Below are 21,555 nucleotides of genomic sequence, written 5' to 3' on the forward strand. Positions count from 1 at the left end.
AGGACGGAATTGTCCCGATCTGCTCTGCGTTCACCTTCAGTGCTGGGGGCAGTTTTGGGTGCCACAATTTGTAAGACATTAAGCTATTACAAGGTGTCCAAAGGAAGTCAATAAAGACGGTGAAGGGCCTTAAGGGGAAGCAGCATGAGGAGGGGCTGAAGTGACTTGGTCACTTCAGCCTGGAGAAGAGGAGACTCAGGGGAGACTTCATTGCAGTTACAACTTCCTGTGAGGGAAGAGGAGGGGAAGGAAGGCACTGATCCCTTCTCTCTGGTGACCAGTGACAGGACCCAAGGGAATGGCCTGGGCTTGTGTCAGGGGAGGTTTAAGTTACATATTATAACATTCTTCACCCAGAGGCTGGTTGGGCACTGGCACAGCTCCCCAGGGAAGTGGTCACAGCACCAAACCTGGCAGAGTTCAAAAAGTGTAGAGAATGCTCTCAGGCCCCTGGTGTGATTCTTGGGGATGGTCCTGTGAAGGGCTGGGATTAGATCATTGGATTGATGATCCTTGAGAGATTGATGATCCTTCCAACTAAGCACATTCTGTGATTCTTTGATTTTGGGGTGCACAGTGCTACTGAACTCTCCTTAGTTGAGAGAGGGAGGGCTCTCACCACTAGGGCTCACAGCCACAACCTGCAGCTCAGGAAGTTCAAAGGGGACATCAGCAGATGCCTTTGCAGTACAGGAATTCTGCAGTGCGCTCAGGGGTACCTGGGCTCACTGCCTCAGCTCTGTGGGAACAAACAAATAAGAAGCTATGATAGCTTGTTCTTGATATTCTATAAGCTTTCATTTCCAGTAGTAGAAAGTATTGCCAGTTCCTGTGGTCAGGATGGGAAGCCATGATGCTGAATAAGATCCTGTGACGCCCAGTGGGTGGACATGTAGTGGATTTCTGTCAGCTATAAGGGATAAGAAATGTCCTTCCCAGCCCTCTTACAGGCAGTATCTGACTGTATGTAAGACAATAGTGCACTATAGGAGGCGTCAGAAACTGATTTATAATCAGTCTTGCGCACAAATATTAAAATATTGTGTCCTTGATGCCATCTTAAAATTCAATGGTATTAGTCATACTGAAGGCCTTTTTCTTAAGACTGACAAGTGATTTCATATTCTACTGAAACCTAGACACTATAAACATTTCACCAAATGAAAGCCAGAAGAGGTTATACACATAACGTTTTTTTACGTGGAAGCATATCTAAAGCATTTTGATAGCCATCCAAAAAACCCAAACAACCAACCAAAGCAAAAACAAAGCAAAAAAACCAACCAAACAAAAAGCCAAAAACCCCACAGAAAACTAGTATTATTCATTTATATTTACAGCTCCACAATAAAAGCTTTATACATAAAGCGGCCTAAAGAAAAATTCCACAGATGTGTTTACAAACAAAGAGTAAGAAAACAAAAGTAGAGAAAGTGCAATGTATTCACTTGAAAAGTTCATACAAATGCCTGTATTTTAAAATAAGCACCTTAACACTGGACTTTTTTTTAATGGCCATAAAGTTTCTCAAGTTGATTGACAGATGTAGAAAAGCTTAACTTACAAAGCAAACATTTAATATATTCCATTATAATTTCATAGTTAATTTTCAGTCTTCAATATTAAAACTTCCTATAAAGATAACAAGTCTCTAAGTGGAAATGGACTATTTCTGAAATGCACAAAAAAAGGAATTATAATTTTCTTTCAAACTAGTCCTTAAGCATGCAAAATTTAGTATTAGTTTTGTTTTTTTTTTTTTTTAAAGAAGCCAGAAGTTAACCAATAGGTATAAACAATGGATGCATTTGTATTATATCATAATCAAGCTATATACTAAAAGCACTCTACAGCACTCCTGAAAAGGACTATTTCAACAATATACTTAGAACAACATTAGTTATAACACAGTTTGTCTATACCGTGGCTGAATGCATGCAAATAAAATTCAGACATAATACATATATATTAAAATCAACAACAAGGATAAATTGCATTACATATAAAAATCTATTAATCAATAGCTTTTAACACCATGCCAGAAGTTTGGAAACGGTGTACCAGTAAGATGTTCTGTTTGTGAAACTCAGTGCTAAGTATTAAATAAATCACTTCCAAAGGAACTAAAAAGTTCAGTGAAATCAAATAACATGATTTGTAGCATGCTTACTTCAAATAATATAAAAAAGGACCCTTAAGACAATTATTTCATCATGATAAAAAATGAAAGTCAGGTAAAAGATTATGCAGATTTTTTGCAATGCCATCACCACATACACAACTGTATTCTTGAATATTACTTTCAGCAAGTCCACCAATAACCTAATCTACATAAAGCATGAAGTTTGTTTCAACTGAATCAAGGGATAAAACTATCTTTGTAGATAGGAAAATAATAATTTGTTTGGACATACATATTCTTATTATAATATGTCTTAGCAGTAAAATCTATATGAAACAAACCTAAACCAAATGAAACCAGTAGGAAGAAGAAATGTCTCACCCTGTACCATGCTGGGCGTAAGGTGAATCAAATTATTCCACTTGATATTTAATTTTACCATTTTCCTAAACTTTTGTTATTGCTGCTGTTGGGCACTTTCAGTCAGATCAGTAACACTAGTTTGCTCTAAAAAATGTCAGATCTTTAGTCCAGGCAGAAATGAAACAACTTTTAAAGGCAATTAAAACCAGGCTTAAATGCATTTCAAACAATGCATCTATATCAATTTCTATCTTCAAAACTTTGGGAGAAAAATGTGAAATAAAAGAATATTATTTATCGTTCTGCATGACTTTGGATCTACAGAGTAGATTTAGCCTTTTATCTTATTAGTGGTCACAGTCATTCTGAAAGGCCCTTGTTTCCCCCTATTCCTTTTCACTATTTTTTCCTCTCTAGAAGAAAATAACACAGGATGTGACTCTATCAACCCATCATGAGAATGACAGGCAGACAAAAGGCAAAAATTACAGAAACAAAGAAGCTGCAGAACTTGATTTCAGAATACTACGAAGTGCTTGAATGTGTGACTATAAGTTACTAATTTCTGAAATCTTTCCTACTCACTTTTGGAGAGCAGAGGAAAACAGAAAAAATGAAAATATTCCAAACTACTCAGACACTTTATTTTTAATTCATAGGTCAAGATAAATGAACAACAGCATGTAACATCAAGGAAAATATCTAATAAAACTTGGAACTTCAGAAAAAAACCCCTTCTTAATGAAGGGTTGCAGATTAGTTAATTAAGTTGTATACAACATTTTTCTGCATTTAGAATAAAGAGTTTTAAAGTACACAAAATAAATACATTGGAACTGTAACTATCTAAGTAATGCTAATTATGCTTTAGCATTGTTTTTTCATCAATGCTTACCATTCATACTTTTTTCTTTTTTAATAAATACCTCTTTGCTACTTTTGTAAATGTTTTGATTATAATTTTGCAATCATAATAAACATCTTCTTCTACCTTTAACGATGAAGAAGTGAAAATTTTCTAAGATGCAATTTTCCAGGTCCCCATTCCCCATTTCAGTGCCACTGACTTGCCTTGATCATAGCAAACTTCTCATTTTCACACAGGACTCCTATCCACAACTATCCCTCCCTGGTTCTTTAAACAGTTTCAGTATCCTTCCTCCTCTGACTGTTATCCACATGGTTTTCTTGTTTCATTGTATTTCTCCAATCAGTCCAACTTTGCTCAAGTTGTGATGCTTGAAAAGTCTGGATTTTGCTGCCTCTGCACACTATTTAAATTCTATTTTTTTTTACATTTACCATCCAAATTCAGGTCCTTCTCCAGTCCTAGTCCCACCATGATCTCCGTACTGGGCTGTACCAGACAACCACAGCTCTAAGGTTTGTCTGTCTGTAACCCAAGGCCCTGTTTCATACAGCACATCTGCAAGATTTTGGCTTAGCTTTACTGAAGAAACAAGTGTATAATGCAATTGCTAAACTCTGGTAGATGAGTAAAAAATTTCACTATGTCTGTTGATATGAAATGGAACAGAGTAGGGACTCAAGAAAAAAAACAAAACAAAACAAGAAAACTCCATGAACATTAAACCCTCTGAGAACACAGTGGAGAATCTGAGGATGGCAATTCAGCTAGACAAGGATCAGCCTGGTCCAAGGAGCAGCAAAGGCTGAAATATCTTTACCTTACCAAAGATGGCCTCACCAGCAAAGATAAATCAGACATGAGCACTGGGTGAGATACTCATACTGAAGCTTAGCCTAGCAAAATGCTCCTCACCACAAGTGCCTGCTCTGGATTCTTGAGTTCTGCACATCCTGCTCAATCTCTCTATCAATGACAAAAGATGACCCAAAAGAAGGCGAGTCACACACCTCTCCACCACACTCACTGCCCCATTTTACTCATCTCATGTAGTGCGTTACTAGTCATTGATACTGTCCTAAACATCTTTCTTCTCAATCCACATTTCTGTTCCCTGCAAGTCTTGTAGCAACCCCAAACGTAGGGATAAGTACACTCAAATAGTCCACAGCGCACTCTAAGCACAACGACCAATGATCTAAAACCTGCCATAGCATGACTCTGACAGTTATGAGGAAACTATTTCTCTCACTACATCCTTCAAAGCTTCCCTTTTCTCAGATTTCATCAAACTGACATGAATAAATTTCTCCTCTGTCCTTGGGAAAGAAGGGAGGCCTTTGCCAAAATTCAATTTACTGATCAAAGACCTGAATTCGTTTTTCTTCTTAAAGGTATGGGGTGAGGGACATCTGGGCAGACAGGACATTTACTCAAACCTCACCTTAAAAATTTTGCCTGAAAACATCCAGCCTAAAAGATACACAGGAGACATGAAGAATTCTGAGTCCAAGCGATTAAAGTTTTCCAAGTTTTTCCAAGTTTTAAAATAAGAAACTGAAAATGGGGTCTGGTACCACAATTATTACCACTGCCCAGTGTAGCTAACTTTCATCTGTATCAATGCTAGCTAAAAAATTCCAGAGAGTGGAACTTTGCTAAGTTCCAGTCACAGACATTTTCCTTGATCATTTCCCCATTTCTCCTTTTGCGGTCTGTGAGTCAGTATCTCATAACATAGTCATCGTATAGAATACTGTATAGAATACACATAATCCATCATTCTTGATGGAATTGAGTGGTTAGATTTCCTTAATTCAGAAACAGAAATCATAGTATGAATTTGAAATAAATGAATAGAAGCTAACATTCTAAAAGAACCAAGCTTTCAGAAAAAAGTGCTTCTGAAAAAAAAAAAAAGCAAACATTTTTAACTTATTCACCAATGACTTCCCTAATTAATTCCAGATTTTTTTCCCTTGTTGACAAAGACTCAGAAAATCCCAAATATAATGACCAACAGAAGCTGCAGCACTGTTTTTGCCAGCAGTCTGGCGGCCAAGACAGAATGAATTCTTTTGCCTGTTTAGCCATTTGTATAAACAACGACAATGGTGCATATGTCTCATAAAATAGCAAAATTAAAACTAACATATACTGAAAATACTGTGCTGCTTAATTTCAGTGTTTTATCAATCTTCATAACAAAAAAAAAAAAATTATCCACCCATAGATACACTTTATACAAATTTAAATACAAAAACGAAGGAAGCATGGAAATTTTTTTGAGGCATCTTGTCACACTGTGAAACTTTGAATGAAAAATTAAGGTATTTTTATAATAGGAATGAGACAATAAGAATTTAGTTTTTATTCAACTTAAACAGAATTAAATACATATAATATTACACAAAGTTTCAAAATAAAAGTATTTTAAAGTTTTCAATATAAAAGTATTTTAAGCTAAAACCTTCTGAGTTTTCCATAGTAAGTAGACCAACAGCTTAACTAATAATCTATATACTGTATAAAAATGCCTATACAGAGATATAAGCTTCTACCTATGGTGCAAAAAAGAGGCCACAATAGTTTCGGTGTAGATTAGAAATCAATGGCAGAAACTGTTCAAATCAGGTCTCCAAGGAACTAGGAGAATTCAAAACCTTGCTGTTTACTCTTCCATCACTCCACAGAAAGCCAACTCTTGGATTCCCAGTTTTGCTCGGGATTAAGAGACTGGAAATCTTAACTCTTAGTGTGTGTAAAAACTGCACCCACTACCCTACTTTGTGGAGTACTGCAAAACCCACGACAAGGGATGCAAAGGATAACTTAAAAGCTGAGAATCCTCCTGCCCTCATGTTCTCCATGCCCCATGAGGGATCCTATCCTTCTAGTGCAACACCACCACATTTTTCCTCCTCACACTTCTAACTCCTTTTTAGCTAAGCGTGGAGTTTTAGTTGTGGCATTATTTATGGTTTTCTGGGGTTGGCAGAATTTGCAAAGAGCCCATTGAGTTTTGTGAGTTTTTAGGTGTCTCAGTCTGCTGCCAGGTTAGGTGATACAGTTCTTTTAATGCAATTTGACACGTGACCCCTGAAAGCTATTGTTACAGTGATATTCTAATGTAGTGAATTTAGAAGTGCATTTTAAAAATGGACTTTTCAAAGAGAGCAGAGGAAGGGAGTGGAACTGTGGATGTCTTATCTGAACCTACATAGTGGAACCGCACACAAAGATGTAACTTCAGTGGAGAACTGTAAGCATTAGCATTGATGATTCTCCAGAATATTGCTCAATGAATTCAGTTTTTAAACTACAACTACAAACTACAGCTATGACATGGCTTTCCCAAGACATACATTTAATAAGCAAAATTACTTTCTCGTTCTTCAGTAGTGTTTTGAATGCTTGCTATTTGACTACAGGAAGATGTTTCTTTTCTAACAAAGTAAATTTCACCTGTTATATACCATAGAAAAAATGTTTTAATGGTTTACATTTAAGAACAATAAATATACTTCTTCTTTTGACTCAGCACTGGTGCAACCACACCAAGAACACTGCATCTAGTTCTGGGGTCCCCAGTACAAAAAACATAATGGAGTTACTGTAGTAAGTCCAACAAAGGGACTATGAAGATGACTGGCTGGAGTAACTATCATACAAGAAAAGGCTAAGGCTGGAAATTATTTAGTCTGGAGAAGAGAAGGCTCAGCAAGAATCTTCTCAGTGTGTAAATACCTGTAAGGGGAAGGAAAGACAGCCAGACTTCTTAGTGGTGCCCATTGAAAGGACAAGAGGCAACAGGCAAAAACTGAAATAAAGGAGATTGTTAAATATAAGAATAATTTTTTTTTTTCACTCTGAGAGGAACAAGCAACAGAACAAGCTGTTGTTCAGAAGAGCAGAGAGGATGCAGAGAGGTTGCAGAGAGGTTGCAGAGAGGTTGCAGAGACTCCATCCTTGGAGATACTCAAAACCCAACCCGACACTGCCCTGAGTAACCTGATATCTGACTTGTTTTGATTTAGGGGGCTGGGACTAGACCACCTCCAGAGGTCTGTTCCAATCTCAAGCATTCTGTGACTGTTTTTAATAAAAGCAGAAATCATTTAGAAAATCTTTCAAATTTAAAAAAAAATTAAAGTCCTGCAGTTTACTTATTGTTCTTTAATGTGAAAAACTAAGATTACCACTAGAGTTTTAAAAGCCCACTGGTTTTCTTATCTCTTTTTCACAGCAAGTGTTATTAAAAGAACTGTCAGTAGACACTAGCAGACAGGCTGTTTTTATGTAAATTTAAACAATTTTTACTATGACAAAGTAGCACTTTTATTTTTCCTCTTTTCATCTGCTTTGCATTTTCAGACATTAAACTGCTGCTTTTGCAGTTTTTACATATCCGTAGTTGCACATTCTCTCCGAAATGTACAGAAACGTCAAATAAATATTACTGTTCTCATCACTCAATAAAACTACTAAAGCTGCCACTACTAATTTTACTCAAGCAACCTTAATTTCTTAATCGATATTACATTTTCTTTCAAAAGAGGACATTTTAAGTACTTTTTCCTCAAGTGATTTTTTAAACATCCCTTCCCAAACTCACAGACACTGTAGCAGTTACAAGCTTCACCAAGGGAAAAAAATCTAAAACTTCCTTTCTCCTCCTGTCATATATTAAGAAATGGTCTTCAATACTGAAATAAACATCTCAACAAATAAGCTTATCCTTGTCACTATTTCTTATGTTGTTCCTGAATCCTGTTTGTTATTCCTTCTGAAAATGCATAAAAACCAACTATTTTTTCAAGGCTGATCTTTTTTGTCCCATTTTGTACCATTCTCAAGTAAATTAACTTTTCCTTTTCTCAATTCCTGCATCATGAAATGTTAGCACATAATATGCACTGCCAGGAAGCTGTCCACAGCAGGGTCTAGACTAGATCTCTTTTAGCTTTCATGGGAAATTTCAGATCTTTGTTCACTACTTCAAGGTTTACAAAATTTGGAAACTTTTTTCTCCTCTATTCATTACTCATTTACTCTCTGCCTACTTAGCCCTTCTTTTGTCTTATTTCCTTTTCTCAGTTTCCCAGAAGCTCTGTCTTGGGCAACATTTCTATGTTTTCCCCTTTTTCTCAAAAGACTTTAAGAAATACAAATCATTTAAATAGAAATATAATTTAAATATCCTAAATGTCTCAAGACCAGTTGAGGTTCTCAAATGAAAATTTACATGGACTTGCACAGATTCCTGCCAATTAAACCAGCAGATGCAATATGCAATATTCTACTCCATCTACTTAGTATCAAGTTCAATAAGCACTTATAAAGCACGCTTCAGTTCCAGAAAATTCTTCCACAAACTGCCTTGTGTAGTCAGTTTCTATACAAGTTAAAGGACAAGCAATTCAGAAATGCATATAGATTCTGCTCCCTCAGAAATAGCCCTACAAAGGAAATGAGAATCAAATTCACAATTACAATGGACCTCATAATTTCATAAAGACAGAGTTTAGTGATGAAATTTTTTGTTTCTTTCATTTGCCTTTCTCCAGGCATAAACCACAAGTCTGGGTCACGTCTCACACTTGGTTGTGCTAATGAGCACGCTTTCAGTTAGATGCAAAAATGCAGGCATGAACCCCACCCATTAGCTGTTATGTTTTATGCACGTGGAACACTGAACAAAAATGGGAATATCTAACTAAGAAGTCCATCCCTCATGGTCCAATGAGACTTCCATTTTGAATCCTGGAAAGGCTTAATACAGGCATACTTATAGAATAAAAGATTTAACTCCTCTCCTCTATTTCCCTAGGCAGCAACATCAGCACAAGGCATAATTTGTCTCTGACTTTTACTAACAAGAACACTTTAAAAAGCTATTCAAATTTATGAGATTTTTAAACCCAAGGATAAACTCTGGCCACAGTTTACACTGAAGTGAGCACTTTAATCCATACAATATTTTCTTACCAAATTATAATCAAGTTTCTGCTATGCAATTTTGGTGCTGCTACTGCTAGCTTTTATTGCTGTATTAAATTGTTAGCAAACAGCTAGAGGCTGCCAGAACAATTTCATAACATCTATTTCATTTTTAATAGTCCTTTGTAAGAAACAGCTCTGAAATTATTGTTTACATATTATGGTCAAATAAATGCCAACAAATTCTATTGTTTAGCTTACTGCCATTAGGATTTTTGCAATTATTTTAGTCTTTATTACAACAATATTTTTTAGAATTTAATAATTTAACTATCAGTCCACTACTATCACTGAATTATATTTGTTTTTACTTCTAATGCTAAAACTGAGCGATTCTTCAACTTTTAAGTGTTGGTACCATTTTCACCTTTGGCTATCACTACCATTTCAGCTTCCTCTGAAAAACAAACTCCTCAAAACTGGTTTAGCATATGTAGGATGCTGAAGCTTTTATAAAGTCCTGAAGTGCTACCAGATACTATGCTGTTTTTCCAAGACAAACACTACTTTTAAAATCCAAATGTACACATTGGTTTTCAGGAAAAGGAGAGAGCTAGTTGCTAGTTTTACTTTTAGTTACAAGTATTTAAATTACAATAAACTGAGGCTCTCTTCCCAGAAGTTAAGACTATTTTGAATTTGTCAAAGCCAGCATATCTTTTTGGTCAATGATTAAATAATGTGACAGAAAATATATTCCAACATATGCATTTTCTTTCAAGTAAGTTACTGTATATACAAAATTCAATGTTTATTTTCAGTGTCCGCAAAGTAAAATATTTTATTCATATTTAGATGCCCCCTCATGGAAACAGAATAACTTTCAATGACAAGAACCATCATCCAATACATTGAAATTGGATGGGAGAAGGATAAAATAAATGAGGTGCCAAGAAAACTTCACACATCCTTAAGAAAACAAAAGCAAAAGCTGTGTTTTTCAAAGATAAAATTGTATACTGTGCTAGAAACAAGCAAGGCTTTTCATCAGCTCTGAAACATGAAATAGAAAGATGCCAAAGAATGCATGCACCACACTTTAGACAAGTAATTCTTCTGTCCAAGTATTCTTACACGTATTACTTTAGATGCAGACAAGCTCCTGTACAGCATGAATGGAGAGCAGCTTTCTGTTTCCTCACTCAATAAAATTTTATCCTTTTCCAAGTGACAAGTGTTGACCCTTCATTGTATCATGTCTGCTCATGGTTTGCTCCCTTCCACAATCACTTCCAGCAATATACATCAGAAATGACAAGCAGAAATAAGTGTACTGCATGTGCTGTGTTATATAGCTGATGTGTAAGATTTCTGTGACTGTTAATTAGAAAGGATACTTTACTGAATTAGCATACTTGGTATGTAATTACTGCAAAGCAGCAACATAAATTAACCTTACAGATCAAGGTGTTCAATATTGATGCTGGATATAAGTGTATTTCTTTTCTCCCCAAATCTGTACAATCTAATGTCAGAAACAATGTATATTTAGAGGGCTTTTGGTTCTGACTTTAAAGCAGGGATTTCTGTATTAGAATTCAAAGGCTTGGCCACCCTCCCACTGCTTTCTTAACCTAACTTTTGTTTCTTTTTAATAAGAAAGGAAAAAGTCAGCAAAACAAAATGTCAACATTAAATCATTTCACAGCATTTTGTGTCAGAAATGTAATGGAAAATGTGCACATCATGGGAAAGGTTACTGTTCTTCCAGAACATCTTTTCATTTGGTTCAGGGCTCATCCTTCTACATAACTGTGCAGGCACTACCAATGGTTGTTCTCCCTGGGCTTAATTTGGCAGTTGAAGGATTGTGGCATTTTCAGGAAACCACAGTGCAGTGATTTTAGTGGTTATCCATCTGAAAGTGATGCTATGATTTAGAATAATTACTCTGTTTATGTGCAATGGTAAAAGTCAGTTACTACACCATATTCCAATGTCAGTTTACACTTTACTGACCAGTTCCCTAATACAATATCACGTCAGATGTCCAAGGGATCTGTCCAAGTCAGCATCAGAAGGATTTAGTGTTCCTGTTCCAGCAGTAAGTGCATGTGCAGTTCAGTAACACTGATGTACTTTAACTGACAATTGTGTAAGGAAAGGAGCAGGAGGGAATGGGATGAACTCAGCTAGTTAATCAAAGCACTGCACATTAATTTACGCTTGACCTTTGCATTGTTACGAGCAGTGATATGCAAAAGAAAAACATATTAGTCTTCACTAAGAGCTTTTTCACATTCTTGAAAGAAACATAAGCTTTAATTTTTTTACTTGCATATCCTTTCCACATCCTTTCTTCTCAGAACTAAGTGATTTTTAGGCCTTTTTCAAGATGAAATCTGTGATAGGCTTAAATATTTATCTGTGACCTTATAACATTACTCAAGACAGCATGGTAAAATTCTTAAACTGCTTGTTTCTCATTTCCACAAGACAAAAAGCATTTATTCAAATGACAAGAATTTAAAAAATCTATTTAAGGGTAAATATTTAGGAAAAAATCTCAGGAAGAATGAGATTGCTATGAGGTAATGAAGTACTACCTGGAATATTCAGTGATACTGAATTCCCAACTTAATACAGAATCTTGTCTCTGGCATTTTAAATGGCTTGAAGCAAATTAGATGCAAAAATTTAATTTCACTGAGATGAGAATGCTAAGGAATGACACAAAGTGTAAGTAATAGTAATAGTCTCAGCTGTTGTAAAGGAGATTCAGTTTCACTAATTGAAAGCAAAGCAAAATCTGAATCCAATCTTGTATATGGCACAGGTGAAAGAAATTAAAACTAATGGAAAAAAAAACCCACAAAAAATTAAAATTATATAAAAGAAATGAATAAAACTAATAACAAGGCAGAAAAATAAATGAAAAATATATAACTCTATTTTACCAAATCCTAAATTTTGCATACAGAAAAGATATTACTCTAGTAATAGATGTTAGTCTAGATTATTCGATCTGTAACTTCAATAACCACACTAGCAGGGAACTATGGTAAGACAAGTAGACCAAATCTAGTGGACATCAAAATCATGCTGAAGTACAGGAAATAAAGCCTATAATTCTATTTCTTTTCCCAAAAAACAGACATTTTATAAGAAGATTGATATTAATGTCACATTTCTCTAATTATCTATTTAGATGCTATTACATGCACATTATTTCAGCTATTTCAAAATAAATTTCAATATTAAAACTGGATTTCTCTTGTTATTTACACTGCCAGAAAAACAATGTTTACCAAATATATTCTAACACTGAAGAAACTTTATGACTAAATGAGTTTTTTTACTGTTTTTTTTGTTTTGTTTTTTAACTGTTTAAAAGTATGTTCTCCAGTAAGAAGCTTCGCAATACCCCAGCCTGAAGCACAATTTAGCTAAAAACAAAAATAACATCCCAAATAAATGTAGATTATCTGCAGCCTCTCAGGGAATACTACTATATGTAAAATTCCTGATTTATACCCAAACTAGCAAAAAATTGTATGCAACTGTGCTGCATTGATTTATTAATGAAATTATTGCCATTAATGTAATTAATACCATATAATGGTATTAGATGGCATATTAATAACGTGAAGAACAACTCTGGTCAATGCTGAGAAAAGTGACTCAACATCCTTAAGCTCACTGTACTTCTAGCTGCTTTTCACATATGAGCTTCTCTGGTAGAGCAAAAAACCCCAAAACACACAAACCGCACCACACCCACACTGTTTCAACACAAAATTAATTCTGAATAGTGTAAATGAAGTTTTGCACCCAAACTGCAGGTCACCTACTATCAAAACCCCACACAGATTAACTAACAATAGATCAAAAGACTTGTAGAAGTATTGGGCAGCAGTAACGAAAATGGTAGAAAACCCATGTGGAACAGTAAACATTATTCTTTTGCATATTAAGATTTCCTTCTCAAATAGTCCATAAATTTACACTGTCATTCTGTGAAGAGTTATTTAATTCAGAAAACTGATTGCACAGATGCTCACCTGACACTAATAGTGGCAAGTCAAAACTGATGCTGCAACACAGCATATAAATGGTTAGTGTCTCCTGCCGTGGTCTTCCACCACAGCATTTTATTTCCTGGACATGAAAATTCTCATGTCATAAATTTCCTAACTATAAATTTCAGTCTTGCAGCTTCTGCAGCAATGGCTCAGTTTAACAATGCAAAACAACTGAATTGGTAATGAATTTGACATTTGCTCTCTGAGTACGCTGTACTATGAAATATTCTGATGTGATAAGCTTGCTGCACTTAAAGTGACTGAAGCAGGTTGGCCAGAATGAAGGAGCAAGTGACACATTAAAATGCCAACAGAACTGAACTATTTGATGCAATTTGATGTAACAAAAAAATCATAAGAATGCCCACAAAAATAAGAAGCTGCTGACCCCATCCAGGTAGATATTTTTGCAGTCATAACCTATTACTGGTAACCAGACTGGGAAATAATTTGATACGTCATGAGTCTCTCCTCTTCCAACACAAACTGCAATTTCATCAAAATCTGCATCTTTTTTTATGAAATAATTTTAATCTTCTGAAAAAACATCTCATTCATTGACTGCTTTATCCAGAGAAGTCACTCATTACTTATAGCCAGGAACCTCTATATTGTTTTTTTCTATTTTATAAATTATTATAAATGCTAGTAGTTATAGAACACAAAATCAGGAGCAAAGGTCTCTGACACATATATTTCCTAGGGCAAGAAGAAAAATAATAAATTTAATCTCAATATATATATAGCTGTCTGGGAAACAGATCATAACTGTGAAATATAGTTTCAAGTTGTAATTTACAAACCCCTGATTGCAGTAAAGACTTGATCAAGCATCTGTAACTGAAGGGAAGAAAAGGATAACATATATTAAAAGTTCAATAATGAAAAAATGGTAAAATACTCTTTGTTAGGGGAAAGCAAAGTAAACCTGTAGAATGATTCTCTCATTTACAAGTGGTAATCTTGTTGCATATTTCTGAAGCTCATGAGACTGGTACAGAAGCTTTCTGTATCAACATACTTCCAATATCAATACTAAGAACTTTGGACAATTACACTTATACCTGAAGAATATAAACTTCTACTGTTCAGTAGGCTTCTACAGACTAAAGCCCAGAATGAACTGCAAGAAGGTTTTACTGGCAGATCAGTAAACAGCCCAGAAAAAAATGGGAAGAAAAACCACTGGGGAATGCTCAAACTGCTTTCTCCTATTTACTTCTAAGAGGAACACCAACAAACCCCATCAAATATCACAGTAATGCTCCAACAGGGTTTTAAACTTTCCTAATGCTGAAGAGAGTCAAATATCCATTTTTCCTCTATTTTTCCCAGCTTATTAATAGGAAATGTCATTAAATAACTGCCCCCCCCCCCAAAAAAAAAAAAAAAACCAAAAACAAACCCCTTTTATGGAGTGTGTAGGGGAGGGATCACTTTCTCATTTTACAGCAGCCTTTGCTGTACCTGCATTTGATCAGAAAGCATGGCAGGCCAGATAACTTCTCATGCAGTTTTGCTCTCCTTTGCAAAACAAAGACTCAGTACTAAACTTTACAGAAAAACCACATGGGATGGTTCTGTGCATATTTCCCAGCCTGAATTTTTTACGTCTGATAAGAGAACTGAAAGGTAGCAGGTTTTTAACACATGGCAATACCGCCAACATTTCAGTTTTGCACCACTCCTACACAGACTACCTATAAGATAGTTCCTTCAAGACTACACAGTATCAAGGAACAAACCAGAGATGGAACATAAAATCAATAACCAAAGACCTGAGCTTCTATTCTTTAGATGGTTTAAGTTTTCCCTAAGAGTTAAGCAGCAAAACAATCAAGGGAAAATAGTAACCTGGGCTTCAATTCAGATTTTGCTGTCTCATTTCAGGAAGATAACAGACAAGAGTACTACAGTAATCCAGCAGGTGCCAAGTAAACAGACTGATGCCTAATCAACAGAAAACCCAAGGGGTTCTGACATGCACTTTTTGCAAATGTTCCAGGCATGAGCAGCTTCAGGCAGCTGGAGAGCCCAAATCCAAATGCACCCAGCAGCTTGCTTCTAGACAAGCCCTGTATGACAGCAGAACGAGTCTCATTATCAGACCTATGCCTGACTTGTAGGCACTTGGCAAAAGAGCTTCACAATGCCTACAGGTTTTTTTTTAATGTCTGCCCTAGCATATGAATTTATGGAAAGTACAATGCAATGCAAATTCAGTTTGAATAATGTCCTCTGAAGAAAATGCACATTTGTCATTGCATGTACTATCCTGTTATCTAGCATAAAAAAAATAAACACTTTTCAGAAGGCAATACAATGACAAATTATGCAAAAAATTATCTAACAGGTAACTCAAGCAATTTGAAAAGTTAACTCACAGAATTAATCCCGGTAAATTATATAGCAGAAATAAACTATACAACTGAATGTTACATTTTCTTTCATTCTCTTAGTTCATTCCAACAAAATAATGCATTTGTAATCTTCTGTAACACAAGATTGCTGCAAATTGTGACTTAACTAACATTTTCTTTGTGATTAATCCCTACATTAGAGGCCTTGAACTTCTACTGTAAATAATAGGCTTTCAATCACTATGATGGACTGTGAATTTTGTTGCGCTGCATTTAAAGTAATGAATAATTTATGTACTTGTTCTGGAATAAACTTTGGCTTGTGAAGAGATTCAAAACTAACAGCTGAACAAATAAAGAAGAAATCCTTAATCTGAAGTTTGGCATGCCCCTTTGCATGGAAATGTAAGAAATAAAAATGTGAAGATGAAACTATACAAGACAAATACAATTAAGGAAATCTGGTGAGAGACATTTCTGGACAGAAGATCTCAAGAGGATTCAAAACAGACTGTCTAGAACATACTTTCTGTCAGAAGCAGACTTAAAGCTGACCACTGTGTGCAGCTAAGCATGCAATCCTTTATACAGTATAAATTATCATCCTAAATTTGATACATACATTTGTAGCACCAGAATTACAGATGTCACATGCCTTTAAAAGATTTTTCAGTTATAGTATGACTGGATAACTTCTACTGTAGTCAACCTTATAGTTAATTTTCCTCCATGTTTTTTTTTATTTAATAAATATGACACTGCATATATTTTCTTTTTTTTTCCTTTCCTCCTCCTCACCTTCCCTGTCTGCCTTGATACAGTGACTGTATGTGCAACACATTAGACTGCTTGAGAAGTGAGAATATACCAGAAAATATACTTTTACATTTAGCTTATTTCCTAGTAAACACATGCATTAAAAATAAATACTACATACATTCTTGATAATTTGCTTTGCAGATTTATGTTTTTTGAATATTTCATAACCAGCATTCAAATCTATGTTTTCAATAAATTCTATTTTCTATGCTTTCAAATACATGACCTTCATCTTTTATACCGTCTCTGTAATGCTGAAGTCATAATTTTACCTCAGTTACTGCAAATCAAATGAAATGGAAAATTCTAACTTAACTGACAATACAGCAGAAAATTTCAATACACAAAACTACAAAAGAATGTACTACAATATGCCTGCTCAAAATTGTTGGATGAAGAAATCAAATGTTTTTCAGAGATTTCTTTAACCTGATTTTGGGCCATACAAGAACGATACTCTGTTCTGCTCTTCTCAAATCTACTACGGAGTTGTCAATTTTATCTAATGCATTACATTTCAAAGTATCACCCAAGCATATCTTAAAGCAAACAACAGATACCGTATTTAATTTTTTTTTTTAATAGGAGCAGGTGAAAACTGGATTATTTTTTGAGAAGAGGCCACTTCTTTAGAAGTGAAGCAATTTAGAAGTCCTCCCTTGAAAGTGCTTAAACTGGATTAGCATGAGGATTCTTCTTTAAAATACTGTTCTACACATTAAAATTATATAGTAATACTGTGCTAGAAGCACTTTATCTGTACAATGCTACAATAAGGTTTTCCCTATCACATATTGAGCCACCTGAAAGACACTTCTTTATGTTTATACTAAATATGGTGACATTGTAAAGAGAACTATTGGGGAGCTATTTTTAAAGATTTGCATCAGTGAATTACAGCCTCATTTAAAAAAAAAACAAAACAGGAGGTACTTACGAACAAAGCAATTCCTCTGCAAGATTTATCATTCTAAGCAATTCATGCAAGACTGTAATTAAGCACTCAGGAAACCTTTTAAATGTCTAAATGACTATATGACTTCAAAAGAGTCACAAAATTAAAGTAAAAGCATCATATCTAAATGCTTTCTGAAACAAACAGCAGAGGTCAGCTCTAAGAAAATAATTTTAAAAGTACTGTTTGTTTTGAGTTTCTCAGAAAATTTACCTCTTCTCTTTTTTTAAAAAGTACTGTGTCTTAATGCCTGCCCCATATCAAACCTATCTGTGTCAAATATAAAGTACTATAAAACCTCCATCTTTTACTACTCTTCCTCTCAAAACTCAATGACAGATCATTTGAGTAAAAAGATACTCAAAATCCACACTTTCCTCTAATTACAGCTATAGCTTTCTCACTTATTTATAATGACAGTTACAGATTCAACTTTGCCTTACTTGAGTATGTGGTTTCAACTAATGTTTCACTGTTAGATTTGCGAATCTTGACCGTGCCAATAATTATTCTTGTAAAAGAGCAAAACTGCAGATTTACTTAGTTCAATGGAATTTATACAGACATGTACAGAAGAATTTATAAAATAAATTCACTGTAATTACTTTTGAAAAAAAAAAAGCCATCACATAAGGATCACAAGACTGAGCCTTTCTAGAGGACAAAACCACAAAATCTAAACTTTCAGTTCTAGTGCATTGTACTATACTGAAAGAGCCTATCTATATTATCTCACATCTCTGATTAAATAAGCACTCTCTTGGCAGGTCTATAATACATACATATGCTAAACTATGAGCATAAATAAAAGCAACATGTCAATAAGTTTTAGACAAAAGCTTATAATTAAAGATACCCTAATTTTTATCACAATAGTCACCAAAGCATAATTCAGTCAGTTAGTAAAGCATTATGATTCATCAGAATGAAATGCACTTTCTAAGGATAAATCCTTCCATAGTTATTTTTTGGTTTTAAACCATAATAACAACAGGTTAAGTAAAGCCACTGAACATATAGCAAATAATCCCTTAATCATTCAATGCTACCCAGAAGCACCTGAAATTGCAACTGAAGCAAGAATTCCAATAGTCATACAGTAAGAACTAGTTAGATAATATTTTTTTGCCTGAGATTCATTGCTAAATAAATTATTATTATAGATTATAAATTTTTGCTGCACTATTTGAAATACGAAAACATCCCTCATCTTCCTCTAATCCTTACTCAGATAGCGACTCTAGAATGAGGGCCAAATAAAGTTTAGAAGAACCTACAATTTTTAAAAGCAGTTTGTCCAAGTGTCAAGTAACCAGCATTGTTTGTGGTAACAGACAGCAGAAAAAGACAGAAGGCTCTTCAAGACTATTTCCTAAATCTGCAGTTTCACCAGTTGCATACTTGTGCTTAACTTAGTGATGAATTTTTATATTCAGAAAAATCTCTTGTATAACATAACCACAACCCCCCTTTTCTTAGTTACAGATGGGTTAGAAAGAGGGAAAATTAAATCCAGTAATTTTAGTGAAGACCAAAGATAATAATAAAGATCTGAGAAATTTTGGGCTTTACTAACATAGTGCCAAACAGACAGACATTGTAAAAATACTTTTTTTCCCTGCTTAGCATTTCTTCCTTGCAAGGAGTCCTATAACCTTGCGTTTAAAACACTATTTCTACCACCACAAAGGAGTCCTGCATGATGGCACAGGGAAAAAAAAGCACCAGTGCAGGTAGAGCATCACCCATATGACTTTGTGACAATGCAATGGAAAAGAAGCTTTTGAAAACTTTCTCTGACATAGCAACACTTGGTGGATCACTCCCCTACATCTTACACTGCAGAATTAACATAATTTAGTAATTATCAAAAGTAATTCACAGCTCTTTAGAAGCAGTACTAACCTAAACTGGACAAAGTTGAAGCTATTTATAGGAATTATCTGAAGAAAAGCAAGTTTTAAATTTAAATATTTTAAAAAAATTAACATAGGAAATAAGATTTAAGGAAATATTTTTCAGAAAATTAGGAACAATGGATTAGAACACAAACTTCTTCTCCTGTGCAGGAGTACTGTTCAGTTTCTTGGCCTAATTATGAGGGTGATTTTTAAGAGAACCTGTTGAGTTTTGGCATGTAATATGTTTACTTCTGGCCCATCTAAATTACTGCTAAAATCTTTTCTTGCAGTAAACAGGACATAACAGTAATTTTCTACTATTATTTTTTAATCACACCTTAAACATACAGCTCCTCACGCCATTTTCTCATCCTTTAGGTCCTCCAATGTGGTATTTTTAACATTTCCAAAAAACAGCCTGATAAAAACCCCTAATTCAGTGCCTTTTTCACAGTAAAACACAGCACGTGTTTTACCAAGATTCCTTCCCACAACGAAATGGTTTTCCTGTATCTTGTATTTCTTGTAACCTATAGGGCTTAAGAAAGCCCTTTATCTTGTCATGGGCAGATAAAAACCTTCTGCCACCAGTCCTCATCAGTGTAACTGCATGAGCAATCCCCGTAACACCCTCCTGTTTCACAGTCTGGTTCTGAGCAGGATCTAAGATTACCCAGCAGAAGTGGCTTGTCTATAGATGAGAGTCACAGTTACTGATGAGCTTGTACACAGGCACTGCCTCCAATTTGGAAACACAAATACACTCTGGCACACAACCTTGAAATTTTATTAACTTCTACGGTAAACCATATGCTGTGGTTGATACTAAAACCAGCTATTCTGAGTATGTACAAGGCATCTGTACCTGTGACACATTCTGATTACAGAGCTATGTGTTGCTTGCCTATGTCATCAGTTACTCTGACCTTTCTCGTAACTCTGACCGCCAGAAATAAACTAATATACTTATTTTGGAGTAGTCCTTCCAGTTAAAAGCAACAATTATATCTGACCTAAAGAGAAGAACTTGTCTAGAAAAATCTCATTGAATCATACAGTACCTAAGTACAACACACTTTTTAAAATCTGAACTTCTAAGATCATCTTAATGAAATCTCTGTAGATGCATTTAAAACCCACTTTCTGATTGATAAGGTCCATGATTCTTCTTTCAAGAATTGTGAACAGTTTTTACACCTTTGCAAAGATACTACAATGCGAGCTATAAAAAATCTGCAGAAGTTGCGGTCAATGGTAGCTATTTAATAGCAGCTATTCTATGCTTTAATTAGATTTCTACACCTACTAAAACATCATTCAGTGGTCTTTTTTCCATTTCTATTTCATTTCTAGATAAGAAACATGATTATCAAACCCTTTCATGATCTGCATTAATGGAGGTAGCATTAATACCTTTTTTAAAACATAAATTCTTCACAATCCACATTTCAGGTCATAAAATTGTTGATTATTTTAATTTAATTACTTTTAGGATGCTCAGGTAGCTTTAATATCATTAAAATGTCAGTTTATCTTTCTGACCTGCCCTAAAACATTGACAATTCACCCTGATGAGAGCAAATTAATTCTCCTGTGTTAGAAAACCAGATTATCTTAGTTATTTAAAATATAAATGTTTTTGGCAGATCAATAAATGAATCAAGCCAGTATTTCTGATGTAATGTTACTCCTAAATAAGGGGAGGAAATTTATTGTGTTTTCAAAAAGTAAATTTTCCTCATTTTAATCACAACAAAGTGATAAAGATGGGACTTTAACTCCTCATAAGGTCAGAGTATCAAACCTACCTGACTAGATTTTCATTGTCTCCAGTGCCTTTGCAGGTAGCACACTCAGTCCTTAAATCCTCTGACTTGGGCTTCTTTTGCAGCACAGACTGTCGTTGCCTTCTTTCTCTGGGAATACGTTCCTGTCACAGCAGAAGGCAAAAAGAAAGGAATGGGGAGGAAAGGAGGGAAGGAAAGCAAATATTTTCAATTATGCCATGGAAAGTAACACTTCAGCCCAAAGTTTAATTTTTTTGTGAAACTGTTAAAAAAACAAACAAACAAAGCACTATATTCCAACCTCAGGTTTTTCTTCTTCAGGCACAAAGCTTCGTTTTCGTCCTCTAGTTCTCTAGAA

The 21,555-nt window shown here is 34.9% G+C and overlaps 1 protein-coding gene across 5 annotated transcripts in view; it reads right to left on the reverse strand.

Moving 5' to 3' along the window:
- PHF14 (PHD finger protein 14) overlaps positions 1-21,555 on the reverse strand; it is a 161,019-nt gene that overhangs the window by 72,081 nt on the left and 67,383 nt on the right. For all 5 annotated transcript variants that reach the window (XM_041418248.1, XM_041418246.1, XM_041418247.1 and 2 more), the window contains exons 15-16: positions 21,499-21,549; positions 21,219-21,340 (exon numbers count right to left, since the gene is read on the reverse strand). In XM_041418248.1, the coding sequence (XP_041274182.1) occupies positions 21,219-21,340; positions 21,499-21,549 (173 nt within the window). The remainder of the gene's footprint in view (positions 1-21,218; positions 21,341-21,498; positions 21,550-21,555) is intronic.

This window comes from Onychostruthus taczanowskii, unplaced genomic scaffold (assembly GCF_017590055.1).
Source record: "Onychostruthus taczanowskii isolate IOZ18803 unplaced genomic scaffold, ASM1759005v1 scaffold59, whole genome shotgun sequence".
Classification (NCBI taxonomy): domain Eukaryota; kingdom Metazoa; phylum Chordata; class Aves; order Passeriformes; family Passeridae; genus Onychostruthus; species Onychostruthus taczanowskii.